This window comes from Carcharodon carcharias, chromosome 11 (assembly GCF_017639515.1).
Source record: "Carcharodon carcharias isolate sCarCar2 chromosome 11, sCarCar2.pri, whole genome shotgun sequence".
NCBI lineage: Eukaryota > Metazoa > Chordata > Chondrichthyes > Lamniformes > Lamnidae > Carcharodon > Carcharodon carcharias.
In genome coordinates this window covers 68,740,953-68,756,065 of record NC_054477.1, presented here as the reverse complement: position 1 = coordinate 68,756,065, position 15,113 = coordinate 68,740,953, and the positions used below count along the sequence as shown (strand labels likewise).

General features: G+C 45.7%; 1 protein-coding gene across 8 annotated transcripts in view; it reads left to right on the top strand.

The window, feature by feature from the left end:
• LOC121284253 (coiled-coil domain-containing protein 138-like) overlaps positions 1-15,113 on the top strand; it is a 105,449-nt gene that overhangs the window by 7,325 nt on the left and 83,011 nt on the right. For all 8 annotated transcript variants that reach the window (XM_041199585.1, XM_041199583.1, XM_041199582.1 and 5 more), the window contains one exon: positions 9,594-9,726. In XM_041199585.1, the coding sequence (XP_041055519.1) occupies positions 9,594-9,726 (133 nt within the window). The remainder of the gene's footprint in view (positions 1-9,593; positions 9,727-15,113) is intronic.

Genomic DNA, 15,113 nt, shown 5'->3' with positions numbered 1-15,113 from the left:
TGTAACTGAAGTCTCATCTTGGGGAGATGATGGCGAAGTGGTAATACCAGTGGACTAGTAATCCAGAAGCTCAGTCTAATGCTTTGGGGACATGGGTTCAAATCCCACCACAGCAGCTGGTAGAATTTAAATTCAGTTAATAAATCCAGAATTGAAAACTAGCCTCAGTAATAGCGACCATGAAACTATCATCGATTGCCGTAAAAACCCATTTGTTCCACTAATGTCCTTTTAGGGAAGGAAATCTGCCATCATTATCTGGTCTGGCCTACATGTAACTCCAGATCCAGAGCAATGTGGTTAACTATTAACTTCCCTCTGAAATGGCCCACTAAGCCGCTCAGTTGAAGGGAAATTAGGGATGGGCAAGAAATGCTGGCTTTGCCAGCAACATCCACATCCCATGAAAGAGTAAGGGGAAAAAATGCAATGTTCTCTTGTCTTTAAGACTGAAAACACTTAGAGATGAGGTACAATTACAAACCAACAAACTAGTGTATTTTATATAATGTGCATAATTTGTTTCATCAATGTCCCACTGCTCCTTGTAGCATAAAAATATTAAAATATAACTCTGCTGCTTTTCCAAGTAAAAACTATTTTTAGCACCAGTACTTTCTCAGATAAAGTTCATCTCTTCCTTTAGCCTGTATGGGTTTAGCCTGAAATTAGCATCACCAGAGAGTACCAAAGGCAGTCCCCGATCCCTCACAATTTTGACAGTGAATAGGCCAATTGTCTGTGCACAAACTTATGATACAAAAATAGCAACTTGGATACAATATTGGCTGAGTAATAGGAAACAGAGGGTAATGGTCAATTGATATTTTTCAGGCTGGAGTTCCCCAGGGGTCGGTATTGGGACCCTTACTTTTCCTGATGTATATTAATGATCTAGATCTTGGTGTACAGGGGACAATTTCAAAGTTTTGCAGATGATACAAAACTTGGAAGCATTGAAAACTGTGACATGTTGGTGGAATGGTAGGTGGCAGATGAAGTTGAATTGGACATGTGTGAGGTGATGCATTTTGCTAGGCAGAACATGGAGAGACAATATAAAATAAGGGGTACAATTCTTAAGGGGGTGCAGGAGCAGAGGGACCTGGGTGTTTATGTGTATAGATCATTGAAGGTGGCTGGACAGGGGGAGAGAGCCATTAATAAAGCATATGATATCCTGGGTTTTATCAACAGGGGCTGAGTACAAGAACAAGGAGGTTATGCTGAGCTTATATAAGCTACTAGTTCGACCTCAGCTGGAGTATTGTGTACAGTTCTGGACACCAAATTATAGGAAGGATGTGAACATATTGGAGAGAGTGCAGAAGAGGTTTACAAGAATGGTTCGAGGGATGGTAAACTTCAGTTATGAAGCTAGATTGGAGAGGCTGGCGCTCTTCTCCATGGGTAGGAGAAGGCTAAGAGGAGATTTGATAGAGGTGTTCAAAATCATGAGGGGGCTGGATAGAGTAGATAGGGAGAAACTGTTCCCGCTCGTAAAAGGATCGAGAAGGAGAGGGCACAGATTTAAAGTGATTTGCAAAAGAAGAAAATGTGATGTGGTAAAAAACTTGTTCGCTCAGCAAGTGGTTCGAGTCTGGAATGCACTGCTTGGAAGTGTGGTGGAGGCAGGTTCAATCGAGGCAATCATAAGGGCATTAGATGATTATTTGAATAGAAACAGCGTGTAAGGGTACGGGGAGAAAGCAGGGCAATGGCAGTAGGTCATAATGCTCATTTGGAAAGCCGGTGCAGACACAATGGACTGAATGGCCTCCTTCTGCGCCCTAACAGTTCTGTGATTCTGTGAATTGGTGGAAATAAGATTAGTTTGGCGGAAATCCAACTTTTAAAAAATGGAATTCCGCCCTTTAAATTTTTTTTCCAACCTCCACCTCACTGTGGCCACTGCTGCCAAAGCTGTGAGAAGAAAGTCTCAGAAAGCCCAGAGAATCTCTGCCATTAACGAAGCCAGGAGCAGGCTCAGACGAGACACACTCATCCCTCTGAAAGGGTACGCTCTTCTGCTGGCCACTTGGAGGAGCAGCAAGTTTCAGAAGACCTGGAGGCAGGGAGGTGGTGAAGCAGCAGAAGGCCGTGGGGTGGAGGAGGCAGCAAAGCTGGTGTTCGGAAGGCCATTGGGGTGTGGCCAGGAAGCTGCACAGCTGGCGTTCAGAAGGCTGAGGGAGATGTGTGGATGTTGGAGTAGCAGCAGAGCCAGCGTTCAGAATGCCATGGGGTTGGGGGGTGATGGAAAGCAGCAGAGCCAGTGTTCAGAAGGTGGCAGTGGAGCCAGGGTTTGACTGGCCTGGGAGGGTGCGAGGTAGTGGAGCAGCAGAGTCTGAGCCTGACACAGAAGTCTTTTTATCTCCTGAAGTCTTGGAAACAGTGGCTACAGAGGATGTAAATGAAGATGTGTCAAAACTGGAAATTCTCAAAGTTAGTGAAATAGATTCTGCGTGGTGCGTTATTTATTTATTTGTTAAGTTAGAATCGAATGAGATGTTTAAACTTGAGCACTGAAAGAGAAAGTGTGATGGTGGATGACTCCTGATCTCCAGCAAAAAAATTATATAATTCTTCACTACATTAAAAAAACTCAAGACATGAACATTTTTTCTTTATTTAGTGAGATGTTATACTGTAATTAGCTTTAAAAAGCAACATGTTATATTATTTACAATACTTGTCCATTGCAAAATAGAAAAAAAGAACTCAGTGTAAGAATCTTTCTTAAACAATGCAACATGAGCATATTGAGAATCAAACATCCAGTTATTGTAATAAGCGTTATTCATTAACCAAAGCACTCTTGGGAAATAGACTCAGAACAACCTTGTTTAGATAAATTAATATTTTTTAATTAATTTGACAGTTTCCCCCTGCTGCTAATTAAGACTGGTTAGTTTTTTGTTTGCTATATGAGTTCCTCTTTGAATCAAGTCAGAACGAGAGTTTTTGTAAAATAATATAAAACAGACATATTAATTGACATGCTTTGAAATGATGCAACTGGCTATCCAGAAGGGTGCAGAGAAACCCGAGTCTCGGGTAATTATAGTGAATCAGCACCTGTTTTCAGTCATGGTGGCCATCCACGAAGGGGCTTGTGGGGCCCCAGAGTGGCTTGGTGTTACTGTAAGGCTGTTGGAAAGGCCAGGCTGCTGAGTGAATAAGTTGTTGGGGGGGAGAAAAAGGGGTGGTGTTGGGAAAAGGGGCATGTGTGAGGGTGTGTGGTTGAGGGGGAGAGAGGCTAATTATGTGTGTGTGGGAGAATGGGGGGAGCGTGGGGGGAGAGGGGCGTCACTGAACCTTGTGTCGCTAGAGACTATGGAGAGCTTGGCTGAAACCTACATAAGTATATAAAATAATATTTTTACTAAGCACTTTAAAAACACGTTCATATTTATATGAAGTATTTGTTTATCTACAATATACAAATTTTAATTATATAGCGAAAAAAGTATGCTACTTTATTGCTGCTTTGTTTTTGCTGGTATCTGGGGCCATGTTAATTTTCAAGGGTTTTGTATATTTGTTCATGGGATGTGGGCACCACTGGCAAGGCCAGCATTTGTTGCCCATCTCTAATTGCCCCTGAGAAGGTGAATAAGTTAAAATCAGGCCACATGGGAAACTAGTTTACAAAGTACTGCTGTGTTTTTTTGCTTTACTTCATCCTGTATTACATGCACTAATTGCATTGAATGCTGAAATGCTGAGGTCACCTTGGTGATTTGATACCAAAGCATTGATCCACGTTCTTGACAGTAATAGAAGGTAAAAAAAAAAGGGAAAACCAACGTTTGTAGCCACTTGAAGCCTAATAATTTCACCTATTTGAAGCGGCTTATAAGCATTTGCATTCACTACAGATCATAAAAAGTGCTATAATTACATGATTGCTTTTCATAAAAGAACTTCAGATCTTTTTTGCTTCAGCCACTCTCATCCCTAGTTTGGTGAGAGAAGATGGGAGACTTTGAAAATGATTTGCTGAGATTTACTATTTTGGAGGTTTTGGCATGTTGAATTTAGTCATTTCATCTTATAAAACATACTGCATCAACTTGCTATATCCTCAGTGAATGAATACTGAAATAAAAATAGGAAATGCTGGAAAAACTCAGCAGGGCTGGCAGCATCTTTGGAGAGAGGAACAGAGTTAATGTTTCAAGTCCATATGACTCTTCTTCAGAAAAACTGAACATTTTTTTCCTGAGCCAGACTTGATGTCAGAAGAATTTTGTCCTATTTATTTTTTTTACTTTAAACTCTTGGAATAGCAAAACTAAGGACAGAATTTTCTGGGTGACGTGTGTGGGTGGACCTCGCACGTCAGAGCGTAAAATGACATGCAGTGATGTCAGGCGAGTCTCCCGACGTCATTGCATGCCATCATGATAATTCGTTGGGCGGGCAAGCGATGAAGCACCCGCCATTAATTAAGGGGCTAGTTAAGGCCCTTAAATCGGCAACTGACGCCGATTTTCAGGCACCTGTGCGATCTTCAGCTCGATGCACGGGCGCATTGGGCAGGCGGGTAAGCGACTTTTTAATAAAAACTCATCCACGGGTGGGATAAGAGGGCTCAGTGGGGTTGTCAGTCTGGTCTGTGAGTATTTATTGCAGTAAGTTTTTTAAACTTGCCTGTGTGATCTGTAGCAGTTCAGAACAAATTCCAGCAGCTTTCTGTGTACTTCGAACCTTCAGCTCAGCACTCTTCAGTCAGGAATCTTTATCGGGCCTGCAGCTTTCCGGAGGCCTCCTTTTAGCCTGTGTATGGGTTCTGACATGTCCACTGCAGGCAGCTCCTTTCAGGAGGAAGGGAGGGCTAGAATAAAGAGGAGGCCAAGAGTACACTATCAGCCTCCAGGAGAGCCACCTTTGGGAGTACAGGCGCACGCACAGAGGGCGCTAGGCCAAGAGGTTTTCCAAGGTGGAAGGGGCCGCAGAAGGTGCCACTATCCTGCTGCTAGGTGGAGAAGCAGCTACCTCTATATGACTGAGGTGCAGTGCCGAAGGATGCTCCGACTGTCAAGGAAGACAGTCAACTATATCTGTCAGATGATTGGCCCTGCGATCTCTCCTAACTGTGTGGGCAGACACCCCACGTCAGCGGCTCTGAAGGTCAACTTCTATGCCCCTGGCTCCTTCTAGGGCTCGGTTGGTGATCTTTGCAGTGTCCCCCAATCAGCTGTCCACACTTGTCAAGCAGGTCACAGACGCTCTGTTCAGGCATGCGTTGACCTTCACTTCCGTTGGGACCAGGCAAGCCAGACACAGCGAGCCAGAGGCTTCGCAGCCATTGCAGGCTTCCCCCACGCCCAGCGTGCTATAGACTGTACACATGTGGCCATCAAAGCGCCAGCAAGCGAGCCTGGTGCCTTCATCAACAGGAAAGGCTTACACTCCATGAACGTGCAGATGGTGTGTGATCATAGGATGTTGATTCTACAAGTCTGTGCAAGGTACCCAGGCAGCTCCCACAACGCTTACATCCTCAGACACTCCCTGGTCTCGGGGCTCTTCAGTGCTCCAGCTTCGGCTTGACGGATGGCTGATGGGTGACAAGGGCTATCCCCTCAGAAGGTGGCCCATGACGCCTCTCCACCATCCAAGAACAGAAGCTGACCAGTGCTACAATAGGCGCCATGCCTCCACAAGGGCTGTGATGGAGAGAGCCATCAGTCTTCTCAAGATGCACTTCCGATGCCTGGACCGCTTAGGGGGCACACACCAGTACCCCCCAGGTCGTGTCTCGGTGATAGTGGGTAGCATGCTGCGCTCTCCACAATCTTGCGTTGGAAAGAGGGGATGCAGTGGACAATGAAGATGTTGATGCAATGGATGTGGCCGCACATGATGAGTCCAGCAATGATTCAGAGGATGAGGAAGCACAGGGGAATGATGAGGGACTGAAAGCTGACCCGGCACTACACCAAGGAGGCAGGGACACCCGGGAGACTTTAATCCAACAAACCTTCAGCTAGTTCCACACAAATGGATCAGGAGGTCCAGCCTTGCCTGGTGCTTCCATACTCGGCACTTAAGTGCTACATCTGCCACTTCATCAGCTGCAACTAAAGGCTTTGGACATAAACTTCAATGTCCACTCAAACACTCATGACTGTAAAACATACAAATGCAGCACAAAGGAGCCACCCTCGGCCATGGTAACACATCTGGATTTAATTTTATCCATCATATGGTCCAACAAAATGGAAGCAAAATGTTTTTACAACAGCAAGAAATAATAATTCACTAATCTAGGGCCAACAAAAAAGCACCAGTGAGAAACCCGTGGCGTGCCTAAGGTGCCTTATGCTTACGTTTACGGGTGCTACGCCGTGGTGCCGCCCCATCGCTCGAAGTGGCTTCTGAGACAGCCTGCTGACTCTGCTGTCCTGTTGGCCTTGATATCCTTGGCGGCTGTCCTCTGGCCCATGGAGCCTGTGCTGGCCCCGCCTGGGAGGGATCTGCCATGTCCACAGCTGGCATCTCCCCAGCTGTCGCAGCCTAACCCGATGAAGTGGTCACTGGGAGAGGGGCAGAGCAGCTGTTGTCCTCATCTGGAGCGCCGTGAGAGGAGCCCACAGATTTGACAGGCAGCTGCTGCGCTGACGCGAGGTTGTTTTGGACCTCTCTGCTCACCGTCGATGGGTGGGCAACAAGCTGGGAAGCTTGAAGCCCACACCATCTCCCACATTGGTAATGACCAGCTATGGCCACTGGCTCTGTGAGGGTTTGCAGTTCCGAGCATAACCCCAGGAGAAGCTGCTTGTTCTCCTGGATGCCCCTCTCCACGAGAGTTGCCACTCTCTCCATGGAGGAAGAATGACACTCTGACATGAGGCTCATGGCATCACTCATGCTCCGCGTGGACTCCTCCACCACTGACACCAAGCGAAGCATAGTCTCATGCAACACTCCCAGATGCCCCCGCATACCCGGCCGCATTTCCTGCAGCTGCTGCGTCACGGGCGACTCCAGAGACACATCATCACGCCCTGACTCAACATGTGCCTTATCCCCTGCAGTCCTCCGGCTGCTGGTGCCATCGGCACTCTCTGTCTCTGCCATCTCTCCAGCGGTTTTGAAGTGCCCTCTCTACTGTGCCCCGGGAAACCACCCGATGTTGCAATTCCCACCGATGTGCTAGTATCTGCTCTGGTGCCTGCTTCGCAGAAATGGTGTGATGCAGGTGACAGTTCAGGGCCCTCAGGTATGAGGGGCCATCTGCAATCGAGCCTGGTCGCCAGCCTCTGATGATGCTGAAAATAACAACAAGGATGGTGGATCAGTTAGCGTCTACACAGTGACACACTTCATCCCTTTCCCCCAGGCTCATTATGCATTCAACCTTCCAGAACCTAAGGAGATGAATATTGGTGGGGTAGCACATAGTGAGGAGGAGGCCCAAACTTACAGGTGGATACAGATGGGCTGGTCAGATGGCTTAAGGAATGCCAAATGGAATGTTATGTGGATGAGTGTGAGGTGATGTACTTGGGCAGGACCAAACAAGATATGGGAATACATGAGAAATGGTAGGACCGTGGAAAGTAAGGAAGATCAGAGGGACCTTGCTGGGCATGTCGACAGGCCCATTAAAGTAGCAGGACAGGTACAATAAGACGTTAAAGAAGGTAAATGCCATACTTGCCTTTATTAGCCGAGGAATAGAATGTAGGAACAGGGAGATCATGTTGCAAGTGCAGAAAATGCTGCGGAGGCCACATGCCACATCTATAGTTCTGTGTGCAGTTGTGATCTGCACTTCACAGGAGGGATGTGATTGGAGTGGACAGAGTGCAGAGGTCGCTGACCAGGAAGCATGCTGGGCTGGAGAGTTGTAGTTATGAGAACACATAGCATGAGAACACATAGATTGAGGGGTGTCATTATTGAGCTTTATAACATTGAGGGGCATAGATGAGTCGACAGAAAATAACTTTTCCCCTTGGCGAAGGGATGAGTAACATGGTGGCATTGGTTTAAGATAAGGGGCATGAGGTTGACAGGTGAGGTGATGAGGAACTTTTGCACAAAGTAATGTAGGACGCCCTGGCTGAAAGGATGGTGGACACAGAAACCCTCCTTACATAATAAACATTTGGATGTGCAGTTGCGATACCATGGCATACAAGGCCATGGGGATAGTTGTCGGAAATGGGATAAGGCGACTCTGGAAGGTGCTTGACATGCGCACCTTCGAAGGGCCAAGGGACCTATGGAAATGACCCACACCTCTGACTCTATCAGTCTGTGAATAAGCAGTGTTGCTACAATAACAATTCCAACAATCATCAGTGCTTTGGATGGTGGAAAGACAAAGTGGATGTCATTGTGGACCTCAAATACCTGGCCGCTCCATCCCAGCCTCACTGATACCTGTGGACCTGGGTGCATGGCGCCTTTCAAGCTGCAGGACCTCCTGCTCGAAATGGCTCAAAATCAGCAACTGGGCCTGGCCGCCTCCAGTCGGTAAACGCTCAGAGGCATTGCCACCCCCCCCCCCCCCCCCCCAACCCCACCCTACCCTACCCTGCAGCCTGCCCTGCTCCTGGGGCAGACCTTACAGCCTGCCCTGCTCCTCTGCCCTTCCCTCCCCATTAACCTGCTGAGCAGACTGCCTGCGGCTGGATCTGCAGCTTGCCATAGCGTACTGCCTACAAGAGGCTGCCAGACCTCCTTTTAAACAGACTGCCGGGTCGTCATTGGACCCGGTGGTCTGTACGTGCCCACCGCAAACTTCAGACTCCCACTCTCCACGGGAGTTGGAAATGCGCTGGGCGGGCCTTAATTGGCCAGCACGGCCCCAATCGCAGGCGGCGACCAGGTCCGCGTCACCATTTGCTCCGCCCGACCGCCAAACAGAAAATTTTGCATCAGAATTCTTTGGCCCCTTTAACATGGAGACTCTCAAACAAATTTAACATTTCATGGCTATATACAATTGACAATGCCAAACAGATGTTCTGGGCTGCTATGATCGCTTTATCTGTCCCTGTCAATTGTATGAATCATACAATGGAACAAACAAGTGCTTTCACATCAAAGAGCCAATGTTGCAAATTAAATAAGGAAATGAACCAGTTTGTTCCTTGAAGCAAATGAAATGAGAAAACCTTGTTACGCACAGCATAAATATTCCTCAAGGCCTGTTTAATGGAATTTGAATCATATGACCAGATCCACAAGTAAGATCAACAAGTAAGATCAGCTCTGCCAAGAAACATGTGGTAGGAGTTGGTGTATTCCAAAGTTGAAAGAACTTGCTACAAAAAAGTGTTCGTATTTATTTTCCTCATTGCAATAATGGTATTATTTCTTATGTCTGTTTTCTTCCCCTTATACAGAATATTAAACAATTCATTCATACCTGACTATTTCCCACAGGATCATTTGATACAAACCAATTGTGTCAATTATTTGAATGCGATTGCCTTTATGTCAAATTTGAACCAGCAATTTCATACTTGTCAATTTTTTAACTTGTTAAGTAATGATTAGTAGCAGCTTTTGGTGTTTATGATGTGTGATCATGCATTCTAAGTAATCCAAAACTTTTTTGGCCTAAATTTTAGATGCTCTGGATACACCATCAAGAAAGAAAGCTACTCCCGTGAAGTCACCCATATCTAGTCTGACATACAGCGAGAGAAAGCACTATAACAGAATGTTACGTAATCTATGCAAGACAAAACTTAACTCTGCAAGGTAAGGCTGGAGTCCTATAAAGTTGTAGTGTACGTCAGCAATGGTTTTCTGCATCACAATTATCTTTTTCAGACAATACCATTATAATTAAAAAAAAATTAATTCTCTCTTGAATTCAGCAGTAAACATGAATGATTTTGAAACTGTAAAGAATATTATGCAATAAAAAGCTTAGCAATGTGAATTGAGGACAAATCATGATGGTAGGTGTATATCATAAGTAATCACTTTTGAAAAGAAAATGTAATGCCTGTTCTAATATTAATGTCAGGATACAGTCTAGACTCAGTTATTGCAGTGCAAGGGGGGTGGAGGATAACTTGGGGCAGAATTTTTAGCTTGGTGGGCGGGCACGCGCCCAACCCGCTCGAGTGTTAAATAAAGCGTGTTGACGTTGGCCGAGTCTGCTGACGTCAACGTGCACTCTTGAAATATTTTGCTAGGCTGATGCGGGATGGAGACAGAGGCACACCGGCCATTAATTAAGTGGCCAATTAAGGCCCTTGAAACACCAATTATCTCCGACTTTATGTAACCCATGCAATTTTTAGGCCGTCGCATGGGCAAAACGGGCAGGCGGGGAGGCCACAATTTGCAAAACCTCATCCATGGGTGGGATAAGAGGGGCCAGTGACCTTGTCAAAGCGATTAGTGAGGAGTTCAGGATATCACTTGCTGCTGGTGAACAGGACAGCTACATTTCGCTTCAGATATTTTAGAGGCTTTAGTTCAGGACTCGACTGTTGTTTTCCAGGCACTTGAAGGATTTACATCTCATTGGGCCTTCCAGGTATCAGACACTCTTCCCTTACCCTGGTAATAGGGATTGTGGTCTCTGCTGGAGACAACTCCTATGAGGAGGAAGAGGGGGCCAGAAGTGGGAGGAGGCCAGGTGTTCCTATTTAGCTTCCAGGGGGGAAACTTGTGGGAGAAGAGGCACAAACACAAGAGGTGCAGGGCCAATAGGAAGTCCAAGGCAGAAGGAGCTGCAGAAGATGCCAATATCCTGCTGCCAGAGTTTACAGGCGGCAATGCAGCTACCTTAATATGTCTGATGTGCAATGCCGATGAAGGCTCGCTCTCTCTCAAGGGAGACAGTGACCTCCATCTGTCGGAGGATCGACCTGGAAATCAGCTCTGACTGCGTGGGTGGACATCTCATGCCAAGGTCACGGTGGCCCTCAGTTTCTATGCCTCTGGCTCTTTCCAGGGGTCGATGGGGGAATCTTTGTGGAGTGTCCCAATCATCTGCCCATAGTTGCGCCAAACTGGTGACATACGCTCTGTTCAGGCATGCATTGACTTTCATTCATTACCGTATGGACAAGGCCAGCCAGGCAGAGCAAGCCAGATGCTTTGCAGTGATGCTGGGTTCCCTTGGTTCAGGGTGTAATCGACTGCACACGTGTGGCCATCAAGATGCCAGCATGTGAGCTGGGAGCCTTCGTCAACAGAAAGGGATTCCACTCCATGAATGTGCAGATAGTGTGATCGCAAGATGCAGATTCTGCAAGTCTGTGCAAGGTACCCTGGCAGTTCCCATGACGCTTACATCCTGAGGCACTCCCAGGTGCCTAGGCTCTTCAGTGCTCCAGCCCAACTGGATGGATGGCTGCTGGTTGACAAGGACTATCCCCTCATAGTCCTGCCATTCATAGTGAAACCCTTTGCCTTGTTTGCCCTCCCCAAGTGCACTACGTCACATTTTCTGGGTTGATTCCATTTGCCACTTCTCTGCCTACCTGACCAGTCCGTTGATATCCTCCTGCAGTTTATGGCCAATCTCCTCACTATTTACCACCCTACCAATTTTTGTGTCATCTATGAACTTCTTGATCATACCCCTTACATTTAAGTCCAAATCATTTATGTACACCATAAACAGCAAAGGTCCCAACACTGAGCCCTGCGGAACCCCACTGGAAACAGACTTCCAATCACAGAAACATCCCTTTACCCTCTGCTTCCTGCCTCTCAGCCAGTTTTGGATCCAGTGTGCTACTTTGCCTTGGATTGCATGGGTCCTTACTTTCTTGACCAGTCTGCCATGAGGGACCTTTTCAAAAGCCTTGCTAAAGTCCATGTAGACCACATCAAATGCATTACTCTTATCAGCACTCCTCGTTACCTCCTCAAAAAATTTGATCAAATTTGTCAAGCACAACCTTCCCTTAACAAATCCATGCTGACCATCCCTGATTAACCTGTGTGTCTCCAAGTGCACATATTTTCTGTCCCTCAGAATTATTTTTAGTAGCTTCCCCGCCACCGAGGTTAGACTGACTGGCCTGTAATTTCCTTGTCTATCTCCTCCTCCCTTTTTTAATAATGGGATAAAATTAGCAGTCCTCCAGTCCTCTAGCACCTCATCTTTGGCCAGACAAGATTTGAAAATGACTGCCAGGGCCTCTAATATCTGTTCCCTTGCCTCCCTCAACAGCCTGGGATACATCTCATCTGGGCCTGCAGATTTGTCTACTTTTAAGGCCACTAAACCCGCTAGTACCTCCTCTCCCCCTCTCTCTCTCTCTCTCTCTCTCTCTCTGTTAATTACCTCTAATATTTCACTGTCCTTAACCCTGATGTCTATACCTGCATCACCCTTCTCCATTGTGAAGACCGACACAAAGTATTCATTGAGGACTGTACCCACGTCTTCCAGGCCCACACACACATTACCTCTACGGTTCCTAATTGGCCCCACTCTTTCTCTAGTTATTCTCTTGATCTTTAAATATTGAAGTGTTGCTTAATTGGGGACCAATGTAAGTCAGCAAGCACAGGGGTGATGGGCGAGGCGGTGGCACAGTGGTATTGTCACTGGACTGGTATTCCAGAGACCAAGGGTAATGCTGTGGACTCGAACCCCACCACAGCAGATGGTAAAATTTGAATTAAATTAAAAGTTTGATGGTGACCATGAAATCATTGTCGATTGTAGTAAAAACCCATCCAGTTCACTAATTTCCTTTAGGGAAGGTAATCTGCCGTTCTTACCTGGTCTGGCCTATATGTGACTCCGGACCCACAGCAATGTTGTTGACTCTTAAAATGCCCTCTGAACAAGGTTAATGGGATGGACAATAAATGCTGGCCTAGCCAGCAACGCCCACATCCTATGAACGAATAAAAAAAATGCATTGGGACTTAGTGTAAGTAAGGATACAAGCAGCAGAGGTATGGATGACCATACAGAGGGTAGAATGTGAGAAGCCAACCAGCAGTGCATTAGAATACTCAAGTCTAGAAGTAGCAAAGGCACAGATGAGGGTTTCAGCAGCAGATGAACTGAGACAAGGGTGGAATCGGGTGATGCCACAGAGGTGGAAACAGGTAACCTTAGCGAATATGTGGTCAGAAGCTCATCTTGGCGTCAAATATGACAGTAAGGCTGCGAATGGCCTTGGACAGTTACAGGGAGAGGAATGGAATCGGTAACTAGTGGATAGAGTTTGTGGTGGGGACCAAGAGCAACATTCAATGAAAAGATGCGGGGAGGCTGGAGATATACAAAGAACTAGGAATTCAAGGTTGTTCATACCATTATAAAAGTAATTTGCAGTTAGGAGCATATAGTATGCTCAATAAAACAATGATAAATGTTTAGAATGCAGTGGTTAGGCAACAGTGAGAGTACTATGTGAGGTTTTGAGTGTCCCGTTTTAAGAGAGAACATTAAGGCCATAGACTGAATACAGGGGGTTTCATCAGGATGAAGCTAGGAATTGGAAATTGTAGTTGTGAAGAGAAACTTGAGATACTGGATTTATATCAGATGGAGCAGAGAATGAGATTTAAAACCTTTCTTTTAAAAGAAATAAGATTTTAATAGATGAATAGAGGAAGAATATTTTCTCTGGCTAGGAGTTAGTGATGAGGGGGCCATCAACTTAAAATTGTCACTGAGTGTATAGAGAGATTTGGGAGTTATTACTTTATGTCAAGAGTTGTTGGAATGTCAAATATGTTGCTCCAGGGAATAATTGAGGCAGAGAGTTTTAGGGAAAAATTAAGTAAATATTTGAAGCAGAACATGCTATGTGAAGAGGGCAAGGTTTGGAATTGATTTTGGATTGCTTTAACCAAGAGGCTGCATAGTCTCAGTGGACCAGATAAAGTTTTGTGCTTCCAAATACAATGATGCAGAAAACCCAGTTGGGTGCAAACAATAAAATAAGACTGTGTCCATCCCATTTGCCGTACTTCTGCTCTCACCCCTTCCCCTCCCTCCCAGAACCATGACAGCCTTTCCCTTGTCCTTGCCTTCCATCTCATCAGCCGTCGTATTCAACGGATCATCCTCCCCCATTTCTGTCATTTCCCTTCCCCTACCCTTTTAGCATTCTGAAGGGACCATTCCGCCTGCAACACCCTGATCCATTCCTCAACACTCCCTTACCTTCCCATGGCACCTTTCCTTGCAAGCGCAGAAGGTGCAACAACTGCCCTTTTACTTCCCCTCTGCTCACCATTCAAGGCCCTAAATACTCCTTCCAGGTGAAACAGCAATTTACATGTGCTTCTTTCAAATCAGTATACTGTACTCACTAGCCACAATGTGTCTAATCTAAACTGGGGAGACAAAACCTAGATTGGATGACTTTGTTGAACATCTCATTTCAGTCTGCAAACATGACCCCAGTTTGTCTGGTTGCCTGTCGTTTTAATTCTCCATCTTGCTGTCATGCTGACCTCTCTGTCCTTGGCTAAAGAAGCTAAATGTAAACTCATGGAACAGCACCTCATTTTTAGATTTGCAACCTTCTGAACCCAACATTGACTTCAGCAATTTCAGACAGTAATCTCTATCCCATTTTATTTCCCTTTTTGTAGGTTTCAGTTTTACATTCATTTTTCTCTTGTTTTTGCTTTCAGTGGCAGCTGTCATTCATATCTCTTCTAGACACGCCTTTTGTTTCCTTATTTGTCCCATTACCACTTCCTTTGGCCCTGCGCCATCAACTCTTGTCAATCTCTCCTGTCTTTCACCCTATTTCAGGCCATCCCTTTTGTTCTTTTGCCACCCTTCCCCCTTTCACTGTCGTAAAGCCTATTAAATTTCTAACTCTATCCAGTTCAGATGAAAGATTACCGCCCTGAAATGTTAAGTCTGTTTCTCTTACAGATACTGCCTGCCCTGTAGAAGCATTTCCAGCGTTCTGTTTTTATTTCCGATTTCCAGCATCTGCAGTATTTTACCCGTGATTAAGTAAGATTCCTCTGAAAAGGTAGACATCTTTTTGTTTTCAAGAAGGAGATCTCACCCTTGCATTAACTAGAAATACTATAGTTGGTTATAATCCAAGAGAAGCAAAGAATGTCACAAAATTTTAAATCAATAAGCAATCACAGACATTGTTATCACAAAAGCAAAAAATGCTGGAAAA